This window comes from Peromyscus eremicus, chromosome 1 (genome assembly GCF_949786415.1).
Source record: "Peromyscus eremicus chromosome 1, PerEre_H2_v1, whole genome shotgun sequence".
Lineage (NCBI taxonomy): Eukaryota > Metazoa > Chordata > Mammalia > Rodentia > Cricetidae > Peromyscus > Peromyscus eremicus.
Window position 1 is genome coordinate 155,208,944 of NC_081416.1, and position 27,710 is coordinate 155,236,653.

General features: G+C 49.3%; 3 protein-coding genes across 7 annotated transcripts in view; 1 reads left to right on the plus strand and 2 right to left on the minus strand.

Annotated features, from left to right (window-relative positions):
• Cep89 (centrosomal protein 89) overlaps window positions 1-6,591 on the minus strand; it is a 56,275-nt gene extending 49,684 nt beyond the window's left edge. For 3 of the 4 annotated variants that reach the window (XR_009381668.1, XM_059274887.1, XM_059274903.1), the window contains exons 1-2: window positions 6,444-6,590; window positions 3,518-3,624 (exon numbers count right to left, since the gene is read on the minus strand). Coding sequence is in view for 3 of the 4 variants with exons in the window: in XM_059274887.1 (XP_059130870.1) it covers window positions 3,518-3,624; window positions 6,444-6,482 (146 nt within the window). In the remaining variant the exon portion in view is untranslated. Of the gene's footprint in view, window positions 1-3,517; window positions 3,625-6,443 lie in introns of all 4 variants that reach the window. The other variant, XM_059274896.1, reaches the window with a different exon arrangement.
• A 190-nt stretch (window positions 6,592-6,781) lies between these two features.
• On the plus strand, window positions 6,782-13,057 carry Faap24 (FA core complex associated protein 24). Its single transcript, XM_059274937.1, has 4 exons — window positions 6,782-7,415; window positions 8,094-8,233; window positions 8,379-8,531; window positions 12,260-13,057. The coding sequence occupies exons 1-4, from the start codon at window positions 7,310-7,312 to the stop codon at window positions 12,506-12,508; spliced, it is 648 nt and encodes a 215-aa protein (XP_059130920.1). The 5' UTR covers window positions 6,782-7,309; the 3' UTR covers window positions 12,509-13,057.
• The window catches only part of Rhpn2 (rhophilin Rho GTPase binding protein 2), a 55,946-nt gene continuing 41,287 nt past the window's right edge, over window positions 13,052-27,710 (minus strand). Inside the window, exons 10-15 of one of the 2 annotated variants that reach the window (XM_059274919.1) lie at window positions 25,318-25,437; window positions 23,561-23,755; window positions 21,672-21,748; window positions 20,380-20,526; window positions 19,311-19,466; window positions 13,052-14,455 (exon numbers count right to left, since the gene is read on the minus strand). In XM_059274919.1, coding sequence (XP_059130902.1) covers window positions 14,192-14,455; window positions 19,311-19,466; window positions 20,380-20,526; window positions 21,672-21,748; window positions 23,561-23,755; window positions 25,318-25,437 — 959 coding nt within the window. In that variant the 3' untranslated portion in view covers window positions 13,052-14,191. The remainder of the gene's footprint in view (window positions 14,456-19,310; window positions 19,467-20,379; window positions 20,527-21,671; window positions 21,749-23,560; window positions 23,756-25,317; window positions 25,438-27,710) is intronic. The other variant, XM_059274927.1, reaches the window with a different exon arrangement.

Sequence of the window (27,710 nt, forward strand, 5' to 3'; positions counted from 1 at the left end):
TGGGTTAGAGAAGACCCAGCCGTTGCCCACTGAAGAATTAATTGTCTACTTGCAGGAAGGAAGAAGTCCGGAGTGATGTGTTGATTACTGCTGGGTGAGAACACAGGAGGAGCTGAGTGGCTTTTCCCTATAACCTCAGAACTACACCCATTAAATGTCCAGAAATTTAAAGACGAATAAGACAATCCCTTACACTCGGCCTTTCAACACAGACCTAGCAGAGTGGCTGCCATGATGAAGAATGGCAAGGAGGGCCGTTCTGCCACCCACAAAGGGGGGACAGCAGCAACCCCCACAAGCACATCCCCAAAACTGTCTCTTCAAAGAGACCAGAAACGTACAAGGCTAAATGAACAAGGGCTAGCTTGCCCCTGACTGTACAGAGCCGCCAGGAAAGTGTGCTGGAGATGAGTCACCCAACAGAATCTAGAGCTTAGCTACTTGTGGATGTTCACCACCTTCAAAAATCTGCAGAGTCAGTGTGGATGAAAACTACTCTAGTGCACCCTCGAGATCCACACTCCCAAGCAGACCGGCCAAACCGGACGCCGCTGAGGACAGAGAGTGAGTGGCACTCAGCAGTGGGACACCAACAACTGTGGTGAGTCATTCGGCAATCACGTCAAAATAAGAGCTTTTAAGGGGCTGAGAGATGACCTAGTGGTTAAGACCACATGTTGCCTTTCCAGGGGACCCAGGTTTGGTCGCTCACAAACATCTGTAACTCCAGTTCCAGGGTACCTAACACCCTCTTCTGACCTCCGAGGGCACAAGCAGGCATGTGATACATAGACATACAAGCAAGCAAAAACATTCATACATATAAAACAAACCTTTAAAAGTTTCAAAAGTAGTAATAAAGATTTTTTTGAATCAAAGTCTTACTATGTAGCCTAGGCTAGCCTAGAACTAGCATCAATCCTCCTGCATCAGCCTCCTGAGTGCTGAAATTACAAGTATATTCGACTAGGCCCCTTTTTTTAAAAAAAAAGACTTTTTTACTACCTTTAACTACGAGTATGTAGGTTCACCTGTGTGTGGGTATATGTAGTGAGTGCAGGTGCCCAAGAGGGCCAGAAATGTTGGAGCTGGAGTTACAGGCAATCATGAGCTGCTCCATGTAGTGAGAGGAACTGAACTCTGGTACTCTGCAAGAATAGTACAGGCTCTTAATGGCTAAGCCATCTCTACAGGCCCACCAGGTCATTCTTGAAAAAGACCTTTGGGCTGGAGAGATGGCTCAGTGGTTAAGAGCATGTACTACTCTTTCAGAGGACCCGGGTTCAATTCCCAGCCCCCCCACAGCAGTTCCCAACTGTCTATAACTCCAGTTCCAGAGGATCCAACACCCTCACACAGATGTACACACAGGCAAAACATCAATACATACCAAACAAAAAGGAAGAAAGAAAAGAAAGGATCCTAGGGAGCTCACAACATGCTCCCATGCAGCAACTCTCTCTTCGTTTTGCTGACATGGAATGGAAAGCTCAGCCTCGAGCCACTGCCAGAGGCATGAACACTTAAGTCTCAATGATAGGACACACACTGATGAGCTGGACAGACCACCTCCATACCAGTGGGTGGGGCTACTGCCCTGACCTTCAAAGCCAGTGGTCGACACCTGAACCTCACAGGTGACCCAAAATAGAGCCGAGCACAGGGCCCTCCCACAGTGCTACGGAGAGAGTGAAGGAGACATTGCTCATTCAGCGCTCACTAGACTACCTGGCACAGTGATCACTAACAGTGGCTATCCATGTTACACACTGCAGGCAAAATCAAACACTAAAACACCACAGAGGCTTTTCCTGCTCCGGGATCAGGGATAGAACCCAGGGGCTAGCTCGTGAATGCTGGGCAAATGCTGATTAGCAAGCCGTATCTCCAGCCCTTCAGAGTTTATATACTGATCAAATGCATGGAATATATCAGTACCAAAGAAGACCAAATAGAAAGTGGCACCCTGGAGTGGAATTGGTTCTTACTAACAGGGAATAACCAAATCAATGTATCATATGGACTGAAAACAGACTAGCTGTGGACTGCAAAGGTAGTTCAGTGGTTAAAGAGCACACACTGCTCTTGCAGAGGATCTGAATTTGGCTTCCAGCACCTATGCTGGGTGGTTCACAACTACCTGTAACACCAGTCCAGGGGACCCAGTGTCCTCTTCTGGATTCCAAGAGTACCCACATCCAAGTACACACACACACACACACACACACACATACACACACAGGCACAGGCTATACACATAATTTAAAAATAATTTTTTTTCTTTCAATTTTTTTTTTTTTTTTTTTTTTTGGAGACAGGGTTTCTTTGTGTGGCTTTGTCTGTTCTGGAACTCACTCTGTAGACCAGGCTGGCCTCAAACTCACAGAGATCCGCCTGCTTCTGCCTCCCTGAGTGCTGGGATTAAAGGTATATGCCACCACCACCTGGCTAAAAATAAAATTTTAAAAACAGCAACAATGAAAAAAATAATCAGACTAGCTAGGCATGGTGGCTCACACTTCTAAACTCACTCTTAGGGGGCTGAGGCAGGAGGACTGCTTCGAATGCAAGGCCAGGCTGAGCTACAAAGTAAGACGCTATTTAAAAAAAAAACAAACAAACAAACAAAAAAAACAAGTCTAAAGTTTTTTAGTATCTAAAATCTTGGCAGATATAAGCAGTGGTTCCAGGAATGGGAAGAGAGTTGGCTCTCTGGTACACAGAGCACTGAGGGGTGAGGAACACCAGTTCCTGGCAGGGAATATGTTCCTTCCTTTTAACACAAAGTAGTTCTTTTTTTTTTTTTTTTTTTTTTTTTTGATTTTTCGAGACAGGGTTTCTCTGTGCAGCTTTGGAGCCTGCCCTGGATCTCACTGTATAGACCAGGCTGGACTCGAACTCACAAAGATTCGCCTGGCTCTGCCTCCCAAGTGCTGGAAAGTAGTTCTTTTAAAAGGTAGAATTGTAGCTGGGCGGTGGTGGCTCATGCCTTTAATCCCAGCGCTCAGGAGGCAGAGGCAGGTGGATCTCTGTGAGTTTGAGGACAGCCTGGTCTACAGAGTGAGTTCCAGGACAGCAAGGGGTAAGCAGAAAAACCCTGTCTCAAAAATCAAAACAAAAAAAAAAAAAAAAAAAAAAAAGAGGCAGAACTGTATGTAGAAAGAACGTTCTCCTGGAAGCACTATTAACATGGATGGACAAAAAGCTGAGGTGTGGAGCACATGTTTACATGCACAAGGCCCTGGCCTCCATTCCCTTGGAGAAAGAGTGGAGAAGAAGGAAGGACTAACATAAACTCGGGGCTCTCAATTTAATAAGCACCGACTGCATCCAATCAAGAAATCTGGGACCCTACATTGCAGGAGACAGACCCTAAGTAAGTCCATCATTCCTCAGAGAAGCTGGATTAAGTCTATCACGGGGCAGTGGTAAATATCGCAAAGGATCTGATTCCAGCCCGTCTACTTGACGGTCAAGCATAACGGTGGCCCTCGGTGCTGCTGAGCTCGAGACCTACCTGGGTCTCTCTGGAGACGGGTTGGGGCTCCGGGGAGGAGGCGCGCGCGGCACAGCTGGCTTCGGAGCAATGCTGGCTGCTGGGAGGAAGCCATGGATGATGTGATTCTGCACAATGAAACACAAGGCAGGTCACCGGGAGGAGGAATCGCCTGGTCCTGTCCCAGCGTCACCTCCCAGGCTGAGGCCACACCAGGGATCCAGTCCTGTCAGGAGTCCCCTCCTCCTGTTGTTCCCATTTGTCACGGAAAGCGCATGCACTCCAGGGCACGCCATCACGCTGCCCACGGAAGCAGTCCTCTCACTCTCTTCCTTATAGCAGCCTTCCTGACTGATTTCAGCTTTCCTGACAGAGTTAATCAACCACTGGTGCATTATGAGCACACCTTCAGGTGTCTCTGATTTCCAGAGAAGATTAACAGAGCTGGGACACCCTACCCTAAATATGAAGAGAACCAACTCATGGGACAGGGGGCTCAGACCAAAGAAAGAGGAGAACATAAGCCACGCACCGGCATCTTTCTCCCTTGCTTCCTGGTCTGCCGAGATAGGAGTGAGCACTCACTACACACTCCTGCCACCATGGAGCCACCCACGGCCACATCTCCGCTAGGATGGAGCACATCCCCTCAGAACCATGAACCAAAGTAAACCTCTACTCCCACAAGTTACTTCCCGACAGGTCACAGCCACCAAGAGAAGCCATGACTACAATGACCATTACCTTCCAGGCTTCCAGCACACAGCACTGTCCCCAGGCAAGTCACCCAGGCCTTCCCACCCCTGAGCAGCAGGTGCCTCTCTTGTGGTTCTCAGCTCTGGAACTGAGCATACTGATTCCTTTCTGAGAGGAGCTTGTCTCCAAGATGCACAGTAGGAAAACGAGCCCCTACATATGACAAAAGTCAGAGGGAACGCCACTCCAACTGGGGGTGTGGGTGTCTTTCAAGTTTCTGAGCCCTGTCCAATCTTTGTTTTCTGAGCACCAGCCACTCACTCACACCTACCAGAGGCAGGCTGCCATGACAACAAAGATGCCCTGACTTCATCGTCCGGGGCATAGAGTGAAAAAACACCCACGCTGTTGTTATAGAACACAAAATTATGAGAACTGGCAAGGGACAGGAAAATCAAAATGGCCCAGGAAGAAGGGTTCCTTCGGGGGGGTTTGTTTTGCCTTTCTTTTTGAGGTGTATTTATTTTATGTGTATGAATGTTTTGTCTGCATATATGTCTGCACACCACACGCATGCCTGGGCCTGTGGAGGTCAGAAGAGGACATCAGATCCCCTAGAAATGGCATTTGGGATGGCTGTGAGCCACCATGTGGGTGCTGGAAGTTGAGGCCAGGTCCTCTGCAAAAGCAACAAGTGCTGTTAACCACTGAGTCGTCTCTCCAGCCCTTCAGGAGTTTCCTGGGGGAAACGCCACAGAGGCATCACACGGTCTCCACTGCCTCTGCACTGGAGAGGGGACAAGACGAACAAGGGAAGTGACAAAGCAAAGCCGGACAGAAGGGCTGGGTGGGTCACTTAAAGTTATTTCTGGGGGCTGGAGAAATGGCCCAGAGGACCTGAGTGCAGTTCCCAGCACCAACATCGGGTGACTCACAACTGCTCCAGGGCAGCCGATGCCTGTGGCCCCCACAGGCACTCACACTCAAGTGCACAAACTCACACTTAAGACACTTACACATAATTAAAAGTACATCTTTTGGGGCTGGAGAGATGGCTCAGAGGTTAAGAGCACTGACTGCTCTTCCAGAGGTCCTGAGTTCAATTCCCAGCACCCACATGGTGGCTCACAACCATCTGTAATGAGATCTGGCACCTTTTCTGTATATGTAATAAATAAATAAATCTCAAAAAAAAAATATCTTTTTTAAAGGTTATTGCCAGGAGGTTGGAGCTAGTGACAGAATGTTTGCCTAGTGTCCAAAGGGGCCTGGGACAGTTGCCTTTTCCCCCTCCCTTGAGACAGGGTCTCACTGTGTAGCTTTGACTAGTCTAGAACTCACCACATAGACCAGGCTGGCCTTGGACTCAGAGGTCTGCCTACCCCTGCCTCCAGAGTGCCGGGATTAAAGGTGTGTGCTATATTATTCCTGGTCTAAAAGGCCCTGAAATGGATTCCTAGCACCACCAAACCAAGTTGGCATGATGAACAAATAGTGGTGAGAGGAAAGGGAGTGTGCGTCCATGGATTGCTGGAGTCAAGATCCTAGAAAAATGAGTAAGAAGTCACGTGTGGTGGTGTAAAACTGTAATCTCAGCATTCAGGGGGCAGAGCCAAGAGGACTGTGGCAAGTTTCCAGGGCTACATAGTTAAGACCCCATTTCAAAACCAAAACCAAACAGAACAAGAAATATAAAACAGCAAGGGATCAGAGAATGAGCCTAGGAAGACAATACATGGCACATGGTGACACGATGGCCTTAAGAAGATCTTAAGGAGGAACAGAAAATGCCAGTGTGTCTGGCGAGTGAGCGTGTGGTGGGGTCGGGGACAGTGGGATCTACTAACGGCAGTGGCGTGATCGGATCTGCGGTTTTAAAAGTCCCCGTCATTGCTCTGTAGACAGCGCATCTCAGGAACCTCGGAGGTGAAAACAGGGAACCTAGGAAACAGCTGAAAACGAGGCAGTCCAGGTAGAGGCTGAGGACGGGGTGGCATGGCCTAAGGGTGAGACTCGGCGGGCAGACGCGATGGACCTGCTAAGGCGAGTACGTGGTGCGGGGTGCAGAGGGGACATCCCGGCCAAGGGGAGAATCCTGAAGGGAGACAGTACTTCCTGAACGTGGCCGACTCTGGAGAGGAAGCATTCTTCGGAACACGAAGTCAGGGCTTTTGGAACTGAATGCTCTCTGGCAGTGCCACCGCCTCGCCCCCACATCAGGCCTGGAAAACATGCCCCTGGCGTTACTCACGAACTGGCTCCGGCGGTTCCTGCGGAAGCTGAGGAGCATCCCGGCTGTGGGCAGTGAGCTCCGGCGCCCGGCGCGGGACTAGCAGCAGGACAGCCCTGCAGCCCCGGCAGCTCCGCACAGCCCAGCTCCCGCGGACCCACAGACTTCACAACAAGCATGCCTCCCATTGGCTCGCTTTGAGCCTCGACCAATCAGAGTCAATTTTACTGCCACCCGTTGCTCTTGACAACTTAACGAGGCGTCATTCAAATTCCAGCCAATGAGGAGGTAAACTGAGCCTTCCGTTCTATTACTGATTACACTAGAAGTCAGTCTTGTACCTATTAGCCAATCCGACGCTGAAGAGGGCGGGCAGACTTATAAAAGGTGGGCGGGCCGGGCTGTGGGAACACGGAAGTGGCATGGCCTCAGGTGATGTCCACGGAGGTTCCAGATCCCGGTACCGTGAGCTTCCCTGCTGCTTCAGCCCCTGACAGGGGCTGGTAGAGGAACCACCCTGAGCGCCCTGTTAGGACACCAGAGCTCAGGAAGGTGTTTAAGAAGAGGGACAGAGTGACTAAGAGAGGACTCTCCTGGTGTTAGCCCGGCGTGGTGGCCCCGGCTGTCATCCCAGAACTTGGGAGGCTGAATTCGAGATCAGCCTGAGCTACTAGACAACTGTCAGTACAGAGCCAAGCTGCGTAATAAGACCCATTCTTATTTTTTTAAAGAAGAAATTTCTGGAGTTTTGGTTTCGGTTGATATAATTCAGTTCCTGAAAAGCCACTCACAGATCCTGCCAAAGAGGTCTGGACTTCGTCTAGAACCGTGTGCGACAGCCTGCTCTAGTGAGGTCTTGTATTTTTCTCATTAGACCAAAACCACGGATGGACAGGAACAACCCCGGTGGGACAGGTCCGGTGCACGTGCCACTGGGGCATATTGTGGCTAATGAGAAATGGCGCGGGTCCCAGCTGGCTCAGGGGATGCAAGGTTAGTGAGCTGGCTGCCTTCTGTCATACTCCTTTCTTCCCATCACATTCAAGGGGAAGGGGGAGTACCGGGTATGGGATGTCCTTCCTCCAGAGACTGAGGCAGGAGAATTGTTGAGTCGGAGACCAACCTGGGCTACATAGCAAGTTCAAGGCCAGCTAGGGCTATGAGAACCTGTCTCTAGATTAAAATAAAATAAAATAATAAAATAAAATAGAGACTGGAGAGATAGTTCAGCGGTTAAGAGGACTGGCCGCTCTTGCAGAGGACTCTGGTTTGATTCCCAGCACCCATGTGGTGGCTCAGGGAATCAGACTCCTCCTTCTTCTGAGCTTTGGGGCACTAGACATGCACATGTACACAGACATGTATCCAAGTAAAACATACACATAAATCTTTTTTTAATCAAATAGGGGGCCTAGATTTAATTAAATCAGCACCCCCATTGGAGTGCTCATTACTGCCTTTAATTCCACTCCAGAGGATTTGATGCCCTCTTCTGGCCTCTCAGGGTACTTGCACACATGTGCCCAGACAGACAGACAGACACAGACACACACACACACACATTTTAAAAATGAGTCTTCATACAAACAACAACAAAAAAACCCCACACATTCTAACTGTTGCTGCCTTATTTGGAATTTCTAAAACCTCATTTTTTGTCTGTATTTCAAGGAAAAGTTAAACTCATATTTGAGGAGGATCTGGCAACGGCGGATTTTTACCTGTCCAGCAGATCTTGCATTCTCTATATCACTGAGGCAGATTTGGTGGCTGGACATGGCTACAGAAAGAGACTTGTTCGTGTTAGAAATGTAAGTCCTGACTTAAAGGTGCTAAAATCCAACATCTCCTTGCACCTCCATCACCCATCTCAACCATCCCAAGCACTAAGTGATAAGTTTCTGAACTTTAAAAGGAATTGTGTTACCAACTCATTTACTGTCTTTTCTTTTGAAGTCTGGACATCTTCAAGGGATTATAATAGTTGAAAAAACGCAGACAAGTGAACAGTACTTCCCGGCAGTCCAGAAGTTTACTGTGCTCGACCTTGGGATGGTGATGCTCCCAGTGGCCAACCAGTTGGAAGCATCCTGCCTCATTATCCAGTTGGTGAGTACCGGATTCCTCCTTTACAATATGTTTTTAAGATTTACTTATTTTATTTATTGGTTTTTCGAGACAAGGTTTCTCTGTGTAACAGTTCTGGCTCTATCCTGGAACTCACGATTTACTTATTTTTATTTTATGCACATTAGTGGTTTTGCCTGCATGTATATCTCTGTGAGGATGCCAGATCTCCTGGAACTGAGTTAGAGACAGTTGTGAGCTGCCATGTGGGTACTGGGAATTGAACCCGGGTCCTCTGAAAGAGCAGTCAGTGTTCTTAACCGCTGAGCCATCTCTCCAGCCCTAAACATTTTTTGTTTTGTTTTGTTTGTTTGTTTTTGAGACAGGCTTTCTCTGTATAGCCTGGCTGTCCTGGAACTCACTCTCTAGATCAGGCTGGCCTTGAACTCAGAGAGATCCACCTGCCTCTGCCTCCCAAGTGTTGGGATCAAAGGCGTGATCTTGCAGGAGTGTATCACCACGCCAGATTTTAAGGCAGTGCTGGAGACTGAACCCAGGACTTTCCGCATTCGAGGCAAACACTCCACCAGCCAAGTGACACCTCTGTCTGATTTCTGGAAACTCTCTCACTTAGGACTGTTACAAGCCCGTAACAAAGGCAACAATGTTGCGGCTGCACTCACGCCGTCACCATTATCCTGCACTGACTGTATTGGTAAAAGTGGCACCTGGCAACCCCTTTGCCTCATTCTCACATGCCGTTGTTTACGTTTCAGCATTTCTTGGTTTGTTTTTTGTTTGTTTGTGGGTCCCCCCTACATAGGGCCTTGAACTCCTAGTCCTCTTGATTCTTCTTCCCTAGTTCTTGGGATCACAAGCATTTACCACCATGCTAAGCTTCAGTACTTTTGTGTATAGCCTTATTGCGCTATTTCCTTAAAAAAATAAATAAATAAAAATTCTGAGGCTGGGGGATGGCTCAGTGGTTAAAACACTTGCTACATAAGCATGCAGACCTAAGTTTGACCCTTCCAAACCCATGTGAAGATGCTAGGCATGACGCCACACTGGTAATCCTGGCCCGGGGGAGAGAGACAGGCAGATGCCTGTGCCTTGCTGGCCGGCCAGCCAGCCTAGCCTAGTCAGGCAGCTACAGGCTGAGGAGAGACCCTGCTTCAAACCACAGGCAGATAGAGCCTGAAGAACATCACGCAAGGCTTTGCATGCATGCAAACGTATATTCCTACTTGAATCTACACACACACACACACACACACACACACACACACACACACACACACGCACGCGCGCGCACACACACGCACCGGAAATAAATGTCACTGGTTCTTGTCTTTGCTCATTATACTTTCTGATTCCAGGTCTCACTATGTAGCCCAGGTTGGCTTGCAGCTTACCATGTAGCCCAGGCTGACTCCACACTTGCCGTCCTCTCACCTGAGCTTCCTGAGTGCTGGGATTACAGGCACTATGCCATGTCTGGTTCTCCTGGGGAAACTTCACAAAGTGTCACAGGCTGGCAAGTGTCAGTGGGCTTCACTTGCCACCTAAAGCTCTGAGCTCCACCCCTGCAGAACATGTGGTGCAAGAGATTCTACTCCCACAAATTGTCTCTTGACCTCTACATGCACATGATGGTACATGCACGCCTCCCCCAAATAATGTAAGATAGCATTTCCCACCCACGAGCCTCAGTAACAATTCACAAAAGTCAAATAAATAAATAAATACATTAACTAATTAAAATAGTGTCAGGAGGCAGGTTCATGGACATGTCTACAATCCCAGCTTTTAAGACTAACCTGGGCTACATAGTAAGGCTCTGTCTCAAAAAAAAAATTAAAGCGACAGGATTAGAATATATATAACTCTGAGGTAGACCACTTGAGGCTGAGTTCAGTTCTTAGCACTGGGGGAAAACATAGTAATATATGAGGCTTTCCTTTGATCAAGATAGGTCCTGAGTAGTTTTTTGGTATGTGAGATATTGTGTTATTAGAGTTATTTTTAAAAATTATTGTGTTGCATTATATGTATATAGACACACATGGCATGGCGTGCTTGTAGAGGTCAAAGGACAACTTTGTGGGGTCCACTCTCTCCTTCCACCTTTGCCTGGATTCCAGGGATCGAAGTCAGGTCGGCAGACTTGTGCAGCAATTGCCTTTACCTGCTGAGCTCGCTCACAGGATCCGGGGTTACTGTGGTTAAGTGGATGAGCATCTAGGGTTGAGAAGCAAATTGGAACCGCACGCAGGCCCATGGCTTACCGCCTCCTCCACACCAGCATTCTGCCTGCAGGAGAATGCTCTTGTCTGCCTGGGGGTAAGGGTGTAACTGTCACTAGCTGAAGAGTCCATTTCTCCTGTGAGAGCTTGGAGGAGTCGTAGCAGGGACACACAGCTGCTCTCACTCTTGACTGAAGAATGATCCTGTGTTGGAGACCTTTGTCCTCTTCAATCAAATGTGCTTTATCAGTGGAGTGGCAGGTGTCACAGTCAGATTGCCTTCACACCCCTGGTATCTCCTACTTTGTCCTTTGAGACAGGCTCTCACTGTGTAGACCTGGCTGGCCTAGAGCTCACAACATAGACCAGGCTGGCCCCAGATTCACAGAGCTATACCCGCCTTAGCCTGCCTAGGGCTGAGATTGCAGGCACACACTCCCTCATGTGACTGGGCCTTCTCTTACAGGTCCTGTTTGAAACAGGTCTCTGAAATGTTTACTTCTGTTTTCAATCTCCTGTCTGGGTGTGTGTGAGGATGTGTGCGTGTGAGGGTGTGCAAGTCAGAGGACAACTTTGGGGGTCAGCTCTCTACTTCCTCCTTTATGTGGGAACTGAACTTAGGTCACCAGACTTGCACGCCAAGCACCGTCATCCACTGAGTTATCCCACCAGCCCAAGAGTTTGAATTATTTGTTTATTTATTAACTTGCAGAGCTGGGAGTTGAACATAAGAAGGCCTTGTGCATGCTAGGCAAGTATTCTACCACTAAGCTGTAGTCCCAGTCCTTTGAAAGAGTTTTTTGTTGGGTTGAGTTTTAGTTTTGTTTTTTGAGACAGGGTCTCTACCCTTGGCTGTTCTGGAACTCGCTCTGTAGACCAGGCTGGCTTTGAACTCACAGAGATCTGCCTGCTTCTGCCTCTCCAGTGCCCTGGGATTGAAGATGTGTGCCACCGCACCTGCCCTGAACTAATTCTGAAGAAATATGTAAATTCTTCATGTTTTTGACCAGTTTTACCCATAATATTCTGAAAACTCAGTTTTTATGAACTGTCTTTTTCCTTTGCATGGTCATATGGTCTCTATTTAAATAATTTCACCAATATCAAAGAATTTATATTTCTGGCATATGAAAACCCATAAGCTGAAGTAAATGGGAAAACTGTTTTAAGGGGCATGGAAAATGGCACAGAGGGTAAGTTTCCTGCCAGACAGATATGAGGCCCCAAGTCTCCGAGAGTCCAGAACTCGTGAAGATCCAGTTGTGGTGATCACATTATAACCCTGGTGCTGGGGAGGTGAAGATAGGAAGGTCCCTGGAACTCGCTGGCCATTCTGGTCAAGTTAGTGAGCACTGGGTTTACTAGGAGACCCTGCCTCAGAAACTAAGGTGGAGAGCAGTAAAGGAAGGTGGCCAGTGTCAACTTCTGGCCTGTACCGGTGTGCTGCAGTGCGTATGTGTTCATACAAAAACCTCTATCCACTAGAGGGCGCCCATGTGCTTTTCCTTTAATTTTCCCATTCAGGTTCAAGAGCAGACCAGGGAGCCCCGCAGGAACCCTTTCCTCAGGAAGAAGCGCTGTGTGCTCTCAGAGCTGTCCCTTGTCCAGACTGTGCAGCAGATCCCAGGCGTTGGAAAAGTTAAGGCTCCTCTTCTGCTCCAGAAGTTTCCAACCATCCAGCAACTGAGTAATGCTTCCGTCCAAGAACTAGAGGAGGTCGTGGGACACTCAGTGGCGCAGCAAATCCACACCTTCTTCACCCAGCCTAGGTGACAGCAGCCCCGCAGCTAACTCTTTCCTCCTTCAGACTACAAACTGCAGAGTCTGGTTTTCGTATTTAAAAAGGAAGAAAAGTGTTCTATTCTCAGTGGCAAAGAGCGAAGGACGAAGCAAGGACTGATGGAACTCACCAGTCACCTTGTTGTCCGGCCGGGCAGTGACTTTATGGGCCTCAGGCTGTGGGTGGCACTGCCCACTTTCTGCTAAGATGAAAAGGATCCCATGGGGATCATCCAAAGAGCGCCAGAGACTTATTCTCAGCAGACTTGTATGGGCATCTTCCCTTGCGTCTGCCACTGAGAGGTCCTGGGAGGTTCCAGGCACTGGATGTGAGGGCCTGGCCCTGCGGAGGGAGTGCCCCTGTGCGCAGGGTCAGGGCCCAAGCTCCGGTCTCTCTGCACAGTGGGTGCCTGTGTCCCGGAGCTGCTGCCCCCCCTTCATTCCCCCTTCCTCCCTCTCCACACAATAAACATTTTGTGCCTGAGATGAATAACAGTTCAGAAGAACTAATTAAAATGAAATAAAAGCAAAGAAAAATATTAAACAATGAACATGACTATTTATTTAAATATTTATACAAATAGCCCTGGGATAGTGGGCATACTTTCCTAAAGGCGTTTGCTTTCTTAAGATATTGCACAGTAGAAAAATATTTAAATCCTTGTTACTTCTCAAATTAAGATCCATAGGCTACATCATTAAGCATATCACTTAAACTATGTCAACCATGACTCTGAAAAGTCACAGTGTCATCCAACAATAGCCCAAAGTCAAGTTGGTAGGTAGATACATTCTAAAAAGTCAAGTAGAGGTTTCAACTTGAGGAAGTTTACGTCTTTACCTTGTAAACTGCAAAACTACTTCTTAAACCAAGACTCTTAAGATATACAGTTACATACCTACTTTACACAAAAAGAGCAACGTTTTGAGTATCAAACAGCATCTTATCTACCCTGGAGACAGTATCTCCTAACACTGCCCCTGCCTCCGCCACAGCGGTGTTAGCAACTGCTCAGTGGGGTCCAACTGGAGGGCAGCTGATCCTGGAGAAACTCAAGGCAAAGTTGGCACTAGACTGTATCTGGGAAATAACATTCACATTGCGGAGGAATGACATAAAATGTTGCCATTTTCAGCTCATGAATTCCCAAGGAGATGAAGCAGCCTGTTCTGTTGTTTGTTTTTCAAGACAGGGTCTCTATGTAGCCCTGGCTGTCCTGGAACTCACTCTATAGACCAGACTGGCCTTGAACTCACAGAGATCTGCCAAGCAGCCTGGCTTCAATAACCACCTCTAACCTGCCTCCATTCAAGGGTCATCTGAACTTGAGGTTAAGAAATCACTATTACCCAAATCTAGACACTCAAAAATATACCAACGTAGGTGGCCCCAATTCATTACTCATAGTGCCTCAGCGTCATAACCACAGCCATTAAACACAGCCATATCATTCAGGCTCTTCTATGCCCTACTTTATACAATAAATAACTGCAGCAGCAGTGTGAAAATCCCCGTGCAGCTGGGTTTTCCACCATTGTCTAGAGGTTTCTTCTCACTTTCATAAGCCCATCAAACACAAGTGTACATCTGAGAAGATGAGCTTGGAGAACGTTTCCATCGGGGCATAGGTGTTTAACAGCCTCGTCGGCCTCGGAGTGAACCGTTCCGTCCCCTCTTCAGTACAGAGAGCTGTCAGAGTTGAGCAGGCTGAAGGGTGTGGGCAGTTTCTTCTTGGTGTGAGGCCTTGCCAGACCAACCTCGGGGAGGTAGAGTGTGCTGGCCGACTTCTGTCTGTTCTTACTGGTGCCCCAACTCAGAAAGGAGAGCTTCTTCGAGATCTTCTTGGCTTTGTCAGTTTTATCGTCGTCGTCCATGGACAGGCAGATCATGGAGTAAGTCTTCTGCATTCCCACAGAGTAAGTGGCGCACTTATTGTGCTGCTTGTGGGGACAGAAGAAGAAGAAAAGTGTTAGATGTTACTAGACGGTTAGGAATGACTGACAGGCCTGAGACTCAAGCCAGGTGAGACGGTGCATACCTGGAGTCCCAGCACTTGGGAGCTAGAAGCAAGGGGATTAGAGATTCAAAGCGAGGCTTGGCTACACAGTGAGCTGGCGGCTGGCCTGAGTCACAGCAGACGTACTAAGAACCCACAAGTCTGAGGCTCACATTGTCCACGGACAGTGTCCTCTCTGAAGTTAAGGTGATGGAAGGTCTGAGAGATGGCTCAGCAGGTAAAGGCACCCATGTGTGGGGGGAGAACTGACTGATGTCTGCAAGTTGTCCCCTGACCTCCACATGTGCTCCACGGAACACACACACACACACACACACACACACACACACACACACACACACACACACACACAATAAATAAATAAAGCTGTAGGGCATTTTCTTAATTAGTGATTGATGGGGAGGGCACATCCCATTGTGGATGGAGCCATCCCTGGGCTGGTGGTCCTGGGTGCTGTAAGAAAGCAGGCTTCTAGGGAGCAAGCCAGTAAGCAGCACCCCGCCGTGGCCTCTGCATCTGTCTCCAGGCTCCGGCCCTGCTTGAGTTCCTGTCCTTGGTCCTCACTGCTTTCGATGATGAACTGTTCTATGGAACCGTGAGTGAAACAAACCCTTTCCTCCCAAGTTGCCTTTGGTCATGGTGTTTCATCACAGCAATGGTGACCCTGACTAAGACACCTTAGACTCTGGTGATTTTCAGTCAAGACTCTCCCTTTCCTGGAATCGAACAGGGCCCACGCTCTATTATTAAAGACAAGGGAAGCACAGTCTTGGAGGCGATTGCGGGGCTTGGAACATTCCCGCCTCACCTGCTTTGCGGCTGCCTCCTTCGTAAGGGCTTTCTCACAAACATCATCAGTCCCCTTCCTTACTCCTTTGGCAGGGTGTCAGCTCCAGTTAAATTCCACCACAGCCTTCCTGCCTCCCCCACCATCATCCTTCAAAACAGCTGCGAACGGCCGGAGGCTATTTCCCCAACTGACTGACATCCCTGGCCGTGTCTCTGAACAATGACCTCTGACCTGGCACTCCTGTCTTCCCCTGGTCCCACCAGCCCTTTGCTCCTAGCTGTTCCAATCCTCTCTGCTCACTTCTAACCACTCAACACAGATATTCTCCAGGGAGCCTCGCACTACATGCCATTGCCCTGGCCTCAAAGAACAGGCCCTCCCGCCGCCACCGCTGCCTGGATCCCACTCCCTCTCCTCCAGGTACTGGCCCACACCCTGCATTCCTGCCTCAGACCATTCCTAGCAGACACAGGCTTGCTCTGCTATCCATGCATGTCTGTGTGCACATACCCCGACATTCTTGGAGAAGCTTCACTGACCCTTTCCTGCTCCCAGGATCACTCCAGGGTCAGCTCCCTTCCCAGGTCTCCTCTTCCTTTCAGGCCTCGCTTTCTGGTCTTGCACAGCATGCCCCCTGCTCCTGACTCCCCAAGCCATTCTGGTCCCTGCCTGAGACTTAAGGCTTTACAGAGCACTTCTGAAAACACCACATGGTCAAACTCCAAACCTACTGCCAAGAACACGCCAAGGCCCAGAGAGGGTCTTAACCAGCTGCAGTCACACAGCTTGACAGTCAGGGCCTGATTGTCTTCATTCCAAAGCAGGGATTCTTTCCACTGTGTTGGTAGTTTCCCAAATGTGCTCTAGGGTAAGGATCCGAACCAGTCAAAACAAAGAGTGGCAGGTGGCTGACTGAGGCCGGCACAGCCCTTCATTCCTTCTCACCACCTCACTGGTTTTTTCCATCCCTGGGAGGGAGCCCAGGGCATACTAAGCAAGTGCTAGATGACTGAACCACATCCCCAGCCCTCACCACTGGATTCAGTTTTGAGCCGTCATGAGCAGTGTTCAGAGGCCGAGAGATGGCTCAGTGGTTAGGAGCACCTGCGGCTCTCCCAGAGGACCTGAGTTCAGTACCCAGCACCATGTCAAAAGGCACACAACCGGCTGTAACTCCAGCTCCAAGGGACCTGACGCTCTGGCACCTGCACTCACGTGTGCATGCCCACATGCAGACACACACCTACATGTAATTAAAACTACTAACCAGAACTCTTTAAAAGCAAACAGTGCTCAAGTGTCATTATCTGAACTCTTCCTTAGCTACAAAGAACAGCCATAACAATCATGGGCATCAGGTGGGGCAGTGGTGGCGCACACCTTTAATCCCAGCACTCGGGAGGCAGAGGCAGGTCAAGGCCAGCCTGGTCTACAGAGCAAGATCCAGGACAGGCACACCCTGTCTCGAAAAAAAAAAAAAAAAAAAAAAGAAAAAAAAAGAAAAAGAAAAAAAGAAACATGGCATCATTATCACTCCTATTATATAAACAAGTAGATCTTGTGCCCAGCTGTATGGGCTTTACCTACACTCACAGTGGCCCATTAAGACCCCAAGGATACAGACCCTTTCTCCCCACTGTCTTGAGCTATTTTTGGACTTGCCCAAGGTCCCTGACTGGTTAAGGCCAGAATTCAAATCCAGCCAGGCTGTGTACTGAATGACTTCTTTGAACCACCATGTCTGGTTCCTTGTTGCCTGGTTCAAAGGCAGGGCAACAACAGAAATAAACTTCTGATTGGTCATGGGAGCAGAGCAAGCTCTGTGCAGTCCAGATTCCCGGCAACGGTCGAGACCACGCAGAGCTGGCTGTCTAACCTCTCCTCAGACAGACTTCTGTTCCCGGTGCTGACTTGATTGCCTGTGCGGAAGCACCAAGGATTTGTGCATGTGTCCCCACCCCACAGCATTTCCCATGGTTTCCTTCCAGTGTGCTGAGTCTCAGCTTCCTCGTCCCGTCTTTATCACAGCAACATGAAGTTAACGAGCACAGCTGCCAAATGTGCACATGAACATCACACACACGCACGTGCACACACACGCACACACACGCACGTGCACACACACGCGCACACGCGCGCGCACACACGCACACGCGCGTGCACACACGCACACACGCACACGCACGTGCACACACGCACACACGCACGTGTGCACACATGCACACGCGCACACACGCACGTGCGCACACGCACGCGCGCACGCGCGCACACGCACACACACACACACACACACACACACACACACGCATGCACGCACACGTGCAGTCTACACCACTTGGCCAGATACTCATAGCCTGCCTCCAGGTAGCAGTCATCCTTCTAAAACAAACACCAGACTATGTCAGCACCCTTCTGTGAAGACTGAATGGCTTCCACCCTCCACCCCTGTAAACAAGCCCTCGGCTCCACTTCCTGTAGTCCCCTCTGGTCACAGCACAGTTTTTAAAGGTCTTCTTCTATACCTCTACACAGTCTGTCTTCCTGTGGGTGCTGTGCTCAGCACACCCTTATTTTCTTTCTTTTTAAAATATTATTCATTTATTGTTATTTTGTGTGTATGAGTGTCTGCAATGTCCAAGGAGGCCGGAAGATGGTGCCAGATACAGTTGTGGGCTGCCATGTGGGTGCTGGAGACTGAACCCGGGTCCTCTGCAAGAACACCAAGAGGTGTGAACTGCTGAGCCATCCCCATCTGCTTCATCCCCACCACCACCACACACACACACACACACACACACACACACACACACACACACGCACGCACACTCTTCTTATGTGTCTCTTCCATGGCTCTTTCTTTCTCATTACTCACACCTGAGTTCAAGCTCTGTCAACCTTGTACTCATTGCTGGACACTGGACTGCTGTGGGATGTTCTGTATGTCACATGTGTTACTGATTAGTCAATAAATAAAACACTGATTGGCCATTGGCTAGGCAGGAAGTGTAGGCAGGACAAGGAGGAGAATAAAGCTGGGAAGTGGAAGGCTGAGTCAGAGAGACACTGCCAGCTGCCATGATGAGAAACAGCATGTGAAGATGCCGGTAAGCCACGAGCCATGTGGCAAGGTATAGATTAATAGAAATGGATTAATTTAAGCTGTAAGAACAGTTAGCAAGAAGCCTGCCATGGCCATACAGTTTGAAAGCAATATAAGTCTCTGTGTTTACTTGGTTGGGTCTGAGTGGCTGTGGGACTGGCAGGTGAGAGAGATTTGTCCTGACTGTGGGCCAGGCAGGAAAACTCTAGCTACACTGGACCACATTAATCTTCTTTTCAAAATCACACCCATGCTTTGCTTTTTTGTGCAAGCCTCACAGAGGTCCTTGTGTCAATTGGGGAGAGACCCTGGGACCCCAGTAGTTTTGGCTTCCTGTTCTACACCATGATCCCTCCCCTTCCCATTCTCCTCCATGATGCCATCTACCTGACCACATAACCAGAACAATGGGGCCACTAGATCTGGATTTTCAGCCTCCCTAGTTGAGAGCTGAGTAAACCTCTTTGTTTCATAAGCAGCTTGCCTTAGGTCTCTTGTTATAGTAATGAAAAGCTGACTAAACACAGACACAAGCTTAGGCTGAAAGCATTGCGAATAAAAGCTGTTACAGTGTAAACAGTCTAAGGTACATTGTTAGCTGTGGCAAAGTGCAGAGGAGAACCAGACACTTTAGAACACCTCCTCCCACTGGGTAAACAGTCAAAGCCCTAACTTCACACATTCTTACAGGAGCACCAAATATTTCCCAAGATCTCACAGGAAATGACTATCATGGTCTCTAAGCCCTTCTGAATAAACCAACCATTTGTTTAATCCATCCATCCATCCATTTGGCACCAGGTCCCACACTGTATCCTGATAACGCCAAGGCCAAACTCCCACTGATCTCCCAACCCATCATTCACCACCAGGGGTGTTTGCGCTCACCATGGATGATGTGGAGTCCAGGAGGCTCACGACCTTCATCTCAACTTCGTCCCCACCAAAGCTCTTCAGCAACTTCATAACCTCACCCACTGTCAGCCACTTACAATCCATGCCTTGAATGGAAACAATATAGTCTCCTTCTTTGGCCCCTGCCAGCTGAAAAGAATTGTTTGAATAAATGTCAGGGATCATTCACTAAACCCGACTGCGTCCCCAGAGTCATGGTCTAAGCAGCCATTGGTGTAAGTCTGTTTTATTTTGTCTTTTGATTTTCTTTGGGGTGCATCCATATGCTAATTAAGTGCTCCAGCACGGGATCCTGCCCTCACCCTGAACATGTGCAGCTCCGGGTCTTGCATCTTGCATCTTACGTCATCAGGGGGCTCTGGCAATTATGTAAGGGCCCATATCCCTGGGCAGCCAGGGCAGCCAGGCCAACCGAGAGCCTCATAGAGGCCTCTATGGCTGTATTCCAGCAAAGTCGTCTGCCCACACCCACAGGCTCCACTCTCTCTCCACCTCCCCATGGTACGTGGGTACACCATCACCACGGAATGTTATTTATTCAGCTATGTGGGGGCGGGGCTCGAGCCAGGCCCTGACCCCAGGTGAGCAGCCCCCACCTACACAGGGACAGACCCACACCATTCATCCCTCCAGCTAGGCGCCTATGTCGGAGAGATCGTCCTAGCCCTTTTTTAAAGCCCCTTTTGCATTTTTAAAAAACCTAACTTTTTTCAGCAGAGAAGAGGGAGCTGACAATCAGTTTTTCCTGTTTTGGTTTTGGTTTGAAAGCGGTTTTAAGCTTAGCTCTGACGATCCATGAAGCTCTACGTTCCTCCATGGAGCCTCAGATCCAGTTGTAGGGAAAGGATTTGGACTCAAAACTAACTGACCAATTCTTTGCCCTTTGTACCAAGAGAGTGATACTTAGGTCCCAGGAAATAAACGCTGACGATTTGTGTGGGGAAAAAAAAGAATCAGACCTTTGACATGGCCGAACCCCAAACTCCATTAGAGCTGCAGGCTCTGACGACTCCTCCCCCATCCCTGAGGGTCCTCCACTTACCGAAGCAGAACACTGAGGATCCAGGAAGTGCACCTGGACCGGGGCGTTCCCTCGCAAGGTAAAACCCAAGTCCCCTTCCTCCACTGTGAAGTGGATGCCTCGAGGAGGTGTCCATCTCTTGTTGGCCGAAAACACAGACAGGGGTCCCTTGGGAAGACAGGGTCACATGGTGAAGGGTTTGGAGGCAGAACCGCCATGTGGCACAGGCTGGTCTCAAACACATGGGGTCAGGGGATGACCAGCTCCATTGTGCCTAATGTCATATCAGGGGCAGTGTGTGCTGGTGCAATCCTAAAAGAACAGTATTTACACTGTCGCTATTGTAGCCAGTATATTTAATTAATAAAATTATCTTTTAGAACTTCATTCATATTCTCTCTTACTCTACTAGGGTTTGAACACAGGGCTTTGCGCATGACAGGCAAGCACATTGTGACTAAGCTATACCCCTAAACCTACTAATTATCTTAATAGGGCCAGGCATGATGACACACATTTTTTCATTGTTTGGTTTTTTTTTTTTTTTTTTTTTTTTTGGCTTTTGGTTTTTGGGTTTTTTTGAGACAGGGTTTCTCTGTGTAGTTTTTTTTTTTTTTTTTTTTTTGGTTTTTCGAGACAGGGTTTCTCTGTGTAGCTTTGCGCCTTTCCTGGAACTCACTTGGTAGCCCAGGCTGGCCTCGAACTCACAGAGATCCGCCTGGCTCTGCCTCCCGAGTGCTGGGATTAAAGGCGTGTGCCGCCGCCGCCGCCGCCGCCGCCGCCGCCGCCGCCACCACCACCACCACCACCACCTGACACACACTTTTAATCCTAACACTCAGGTGGTAGAGGCAGGTGGATCTCTGTGAGTTTGAGGCCAACCTCGTATACATAGCGAGTTCCAGGGCAACCAGAGCTACAAAGTGAGACCCTGCTTTAAAAAAAAAAGAAAAAAGAAAAAAAAGGTTCTAAGATTTGAAAGTTAATATGTGAGGTTGGGGAGGTGGTTCGGCAGTTAAGAGCACCGGATGCTCTTCCAGAGGACCCAAGTTTAATTTCCACATGGCAGCTCACAACCATCTGTAACTCCAGCTGCAGGGAATCTGATGCCTCTGGCCTCCATGGGCACCCGCAATCACCTTTATATACGCACATGCAGACACACCGACACATAATTATAACAACAGTAATAATTAGTAGTTAATAAAATAATAATAATAAATAGTAGTAGTAGTAAGAATAATGTAAATAAAGAGAAAAGTTAAAAGGTTCAGAAGTCTTCAGGTAATTTATTAAATAAGAGGTCAACATACCAGCTTCTGGAAGAAGTCTGTGACTGTCACTTTGGAGAACTGGGGGGAGGTTATTTCAACCTCTCGCTCAGTTTTTGCTAGGAAAGAAGATTATAAATTAGGGTAAGTGGATGTGCATGGAAAGTAATTCTTGAAAACTCAGGTCTCAAGACCTTCCTCCAAAGACTAACCATGTGCCCTTGGCTTAAACACGTCATAGAGTAGATAGAAAACCCCTCAGGCCTGGCCCAGGTGACCATGCTTTTCATGGGGCACTTCCTATGGGCCTTAAACCACTTGGAGCTGGGACAGAGACAACCAGACACAACTCCACCTTCAAAGAGCTTGTTCATGCAGTGGTCCCCATCCTTCCCAATGCTGTGTCCCTCATGCTGTGCTTACCCCTACATCATGCTACTGTTATGAATCATTATGTAAAGATCTGTGTTTTCCAGTGGTCTTAGGCGAACCCTGCAAAAGGATGGAGGGCTGAGGGGAATATAGCATCCAAGTGGAATCCTTGACACAAATTCCTAATCCACCTGATGTGGGGCCACCTGGGACAAGAACTTGAATCCCTAAGCATTTCCTCTTGTCTGTATTTTGGCCATGATGGAGATCAAATGCAGGGCCTTACACACTAGGGAGTGCATGGAACCACGCCCCCAGCCCCTCACTGGGAATTCTAGGCAGATGGGAAGGAAGACAGCCAGTGTAGTCCTTGGTGGAAACTGCAAGGCTGACCAAGAAGCCCCAGGCATCTCTGGGGGACAGAGATCACTGAAGCCCAGAGCAGGCCCGGGACAGCACGAGAAGGGGCATACCCAAACCTATTTAGAGAAAGCAGAGCTCAGGGAAAGGTTGGGAGGGTGGGCTGGGCAAGAAGAGTCAGCAGAGGGCATAGCAAAACCCACTGCGGAGTGCAGAATGAGACCAGGAAAGTACAGGAGAGGAGGCGGGGACTGAGAGGGGCGGGACTGAGAGGGGCGGGGACTGAGAGGGGCGGGGCTGAGAGGAGGGACTGAGAAGGGCCGGACTGAGATGGGGGTGGGGACTGAGAGGGGCGGGGACTGAGAGGGGCGGGGACTGAGAGGAGGGACTGAAAGGAGGGACTGAGAGGGGCGGGGACTGAGAGGGGCGGGGCTGAGGAGGCGGGGACTGAGAGGGGCGGGACTGAGAGGAAGGACTGAGAGGGGTGGGACTGAGGAGGCGGGGACTGAGAAGGGCCGGACTGAGATGGGGGTGGGGACTGAGAGGGGCGTGGCTGAGAGGAGGGACTGAGAGAGGGGCGGGGACTGAGAGGGGGCGGGACTAAGATGGGGTAGAGACTGAGGGGGCGGGACTGAGAGGGGCGGGACTGAGAGGGGCGGGGACTGAGATGGGGGTAGGAACTGAGAGGAGGCTGGGAATGAGATGGGGGCGGTGACTGAGAGGGGCGGGACTGAGAGGAGGGACTGAGAGGAGGGACTGAGAGGGGGCGGGACTGAGATGGGCGGGAACTGAGATGGGGGCGGGACTGAGAGGAGGTTGGGACTGGGGCTGAGATGCTCTGCAGTCAAGGTGGGAAGGACAGGGTGGAAAGGCCAAGGCAAGACCAGTACCTCCCACTTCCACCTTATTGGAAACAAGGGTTTTACTATACAGCCCAGGTGAAGGCTAACTTTGAACTTATGCCATCCTCCTGCCTCACCTCCTCAATACTAGAATTACAGGTATGTCACTACATCCAGCTGAGGAGTAGCACTAGGTCCCTCCCCAATTCAGTCCTGCCAAGGCCAGGCACCTGGCGGCCAGGCCTTGCGTGAGCCCTGCTGGAAGGCCAAATAAATACAGCTTGTGTAGCTGTAACCACCAGCACCCACACCACTCCACCGGTACCACACAGCTAGCTGACAGTTCCCACCACTCACAAAGGACATCTGGAGCGTCAATCAAGTTCAGAAGATCATCATCCTCTCGGTGCTGGGTGTACTTGAGCTGAGTGCGCTGATGGGCAGCGGACAGCACATCCCGGAGCACCTGAATGTCACGCAGCTTCTTGCACAGGTTGGCTTCTCTCCGTGACTCCTCGTGGTAGCCAATGGCCCGGTGCAGATGTCCCTTACCTACAGATAGAAACCCATCTCTTAGATCAAGGAAGGCTTTTCTGATTGAGTAACTTAAAAATGGAAAAAAACTTTCCTGGTGTGTGTGTGTGTGTGTGTGTGTGTGTGTGTGTGTGTGTGTGTGTGTTTTCATGTGTGTTTGATGAGGTAACTTTTTTTTTTTTTTTTTTGGTACATGAAGGTGGGGGGTTTGTAGGGGTGGTGGATAGTTCTCAAATATCCCAGGCTGGCCTTGAACTTTTGATCCTCTTGCCTCCACCTCCCTAATACTGGGATCCTAGGCATGTCCTACCACACCTGCTTCATGTGGTTCTAGGATCCAACCCAGGGCTGCATGCTAGGCGAGGCTCCACCAACTGAACAGCTAGGTTAACTACGGAGCATCGTGAGGACACGTGACAGGAGAATGCTGGAAACAAGGGCAAAGGCCCTGGGGCAGGAGCATGACCAGGTCTTCAAGGAAAGTTGGCTATGAAAGGGAGAAGGGCAGAGTGGGTCAGGTCAGAGCAAGGACCAGCTCGCTCCCGACCTTACAAGTGTCTGGGAGGAACCCATCAGGGTGTGAGCCAAGGACTCAGGTGGTCAGGGTCTGTGGGAACACGGGGACCTGGGAAGAAAATGGGAGTCCTACCAGGCCTATCGTAGGGAGCCGTGTGGGGTGTAATCAAGTCAGCGTGAGTTAGGTAAGCTCTGTTGATGTGGTTCAGCCAGGGTGGTGGGATAAGAGCAGATGAGACCTCAGCCACGTTTTCCAGGTAAAGCCCGTGTGATTTGCTGACCAAATGTGGAGTGAGAGAGGCAGGCAGGAATGCCAAGCACGGCCAAGGCACCCCAGAGGCAGAGCCACCGTCACCAAGATGGGGAGATGGTCATGCTGACGACCAAACCAGGATACCCCACTGCCAGCCTTCACTCGAGGTTGGTGAAGTGTAAAAAAAACAGAAGTGGGAGCCAGTGCATACCGGCACTTGGGAAGCTGAGGCAGGAGAATAGCAAGTTCAAGGCTGGCCTGGGCTACAAAGCTGGGCATCTTACCAAGAAAAGAACTTGCACCCAAATGAAAAGTATAAAAAAGGCAGGGACATGGTTTAGTGGTAATGTGTTTGCCTAGCATACATGAGGCCCTTTATTCAATCCCCAATTCTGAGAAAGGAAGGGAGGGGAGGGGAGAGCAGGGGAGAGGAGGGCAGAGGAGTGAAGGGGAGGGCAGAGGAGGGGAGGGGAGGGGAGGGGAGGGGAGAGCAGGGGAGAGGAGGGCAAAGGAGTGGAAGGGAAGGGAGAAGAGAGGAGGGGAGGGGAGCAACAACAGTTTCCACAGCAGTGTGGCATAGGGCCGTCCATGAATAGTTATGGTGTTAGGAGGTAGTCAAGGGCCTGGCTGTGGTGGGAAGCTTGGACCCTCATGGTGCTGTGAGGACATAACTCTGGAAAGCCCTCTGTGATTAGGGCAGGCCCACACAATTTCTCAGTGCAAGGTGGTCTCCTTTCCCAAACCCTCCCTCGGATCCCTGTTTTGGGACTAAGGAGCAAGCAGAGCCCAACCCCAGGACAGGAGCACGTACCCAGTTGCATGCGCTGCCCATCATTTTTCAGCGTGGCGCGAGGTGTCATCCCTTCTGGCATGTGGTCATAGAGCTGGGACAGGCACTTCTCCTGCTGGTCCTCGTCTGCGCCCGGCTTTACTGCAAAGACAGCCCCAGGTTACATCTCTCTGGAGACAGTGCCCCAGACCCGAGTTCCGTTTGAACAATGCCACCGAGCTCTTTTTGGCTCCAAGGCATAGCCTAGGCTACCAGATTTTAGGCCTTAAGTGAGAGAGACAAGCGGGAATGCCAAGCACGGCCAAGGTACCCCAGAGGCAGAGCCACCATCACCAAGATGGGGAGATGGTCATGCTGACGACCAAACCAGGATACCCCACTGCCAGCCTTCACTCGCGGTTGGTGAGCTTAAAAAAACAGAAGTGGGAGCCAGAGCATACCGGCACTTGGGAAGCTGAGGCAGGAGGATAGCAAGTTCAAGGCTGGCCTGGGCTACAAAGCTGGGCATCTTACCAAGAAAAGAACTTGCACCCAAATGAAAACTATAAAAAAGGCAGGGACATGGTTTAGTGGTAATGTGTTTGCCTAGCATACATGAGGCCCTTTATTCAATCCCCAATTCTGAGAAAGGAGAGAGGGGAGGGGAGGTGGGGGCTGGGCAGCCCATGCAATTGGGTGCATGCTCCTGTCCTGGGGTTAGGCAAACACAATGCCCCAAGGGGACAGTCCCACACTAAAGGTTCAGGATTTGATCCTGGGCCAACCTCCTCTACCTCCTCCTCCAAGCTGATCATTATATGGAGCCTTCTTGCAGAGCTGTGACCCTGTGGTTGCTTCCTCCTAGGGGCTGCCATGCCCCCTAAGTCTCCTCCCTTACTTCCTCCTCCCTGGAAGAGATCTTTTGTGTTCATTTTGGAGATAGGATCTCTAGTAGCTCAGGCTGGCCTGACACTTACTATGTAGTTGAGGCTAACCCTAAATTTATGACGCTTCTGCCTCCACCTTCCAAGTGTAAGGGTTATAGGTGTGTGCCACCACGCCCAGCTTTTTCAGTCGTATAGACTGAACCCAGGGCTTCCTGCACACTAGGCGAGCAGTCTAACTACTAAGCTTCGTGACCAACTGTGTGATATGTTGTACTAATTGCGTGTATGTGGAGCTTGGGATGAGAATATACCCCAGGCCCATAATTTTTAAAACATCAAAATAAAGGAATAGCGTGTAGTGGCGGCTCCTACGCAGCGCGGAGGGGCTGAAGCAGGGACTGCGAACCTGAAGCCAGCCTAGGGTATGTGGCAGAATCTTATACAAACAGAAGACAGACCCACGGTGAGCAAGACACCAATCCTTTTCAAATTGGGCTATACTAGGGCTCCCCACCCCCCAACCCCCGAGACAGGGTTTCTCTGTGTAGCCTTTGGCTGTCCTGAAACTCTGTAGACCAGGCTGGCCTCAAACTCATAGAGATCCACCTGCCTCTGCCTCCCGAGTGCTGGGATTAAAAGCATGCGCCACCACCACCAGGCATCAATATAGACTTTTTGTGCAATCTCTGTTTTGATTTAATTTTGGTGGTAGTGAGATTTGTTTTGTTTTGTTTTGTTTGAGACAAGATCTTTCTACATAGTCCTGGCTGTCCTGGAACTCATTATGTAGACCAGACTGGCCTCAAACTCATAGAGATCCATCTGCCTCTGTCTATGGAATGCTGGGACTTATGACATGTACTATCATGCTCGATTTTTTATTTAAAATTTTTTATTTAAAATTTTAATCATGGATTTTTTTCTTGGCACTAATTTTGATTCATTTGAAATATGGACCAAGATGCTCAGCAGCACATACAAATTAATTAATTAAAATAAGAAAAAATATATCATCTTAGCTGAGCACATGGCACACACCTATAAGTCTAGCACTTAAGAGCAGACAGAAAGAGTAGGAGTTTAAGGCCAGCTTGGGCTACATTACATCTAGTCTCAACAAAACAAAGCAAAATTACTATCTGAGGATTGGTATGGTGGCACACCCCTATAATCGTAACACTCAAAAGGCTAATGCAAGAGGATCCTGAGTTCAAGACCAGCCTAGGCTACACAGGGAGACCTTGTCTTCTAAGTAGATATGCAATAATTAAATGAATCAAAATAAACACTACTGAGTAAGGCACTATATTTAATTCCCTAAACTTCCAAAATTAAAAATAAAAATAAACTGGGCAGTGGTGGCCCACGCCTTTAATCCCAGCACTCAAGAGGCAGAGGCAGGTAGATCTCTGAGTTTGAGGACAGCCTGGTCTACAGAGTGAGTTCCAGGACAGCCAGGGCTACACAGAAAAACCCTGCCTTGAAATAATAATAATAATAATAATAATAATAATAATAATAATAATAATAATTGGGGCTGCAGAGATG

Bases quoted from the DNA above. Each gene is read 5' to 3' on its own strand.
- Faap24 (XM_059274937.1), top strand. From the start codon at position 7,310: ATGGACAGGAACAACCCCGGTGGGACAGGTCCGGTGCACGTGCCACTG. The intron at 8,234-8,378 runs GTAAGTCCTGAC...TTTCTTTTGAAG, and splicing joins GACTTGTTCGTGTTAGAAAT to TCTGGACATCTTCAAGGGAT. The intron at 8,532-12,259 runs GTGAGTACCGGA...TTTCCCATTCAG, and splicing joins CCTGCCTCATTATCCAGTTG to GTTCAAGAGCAGACCAGGGA.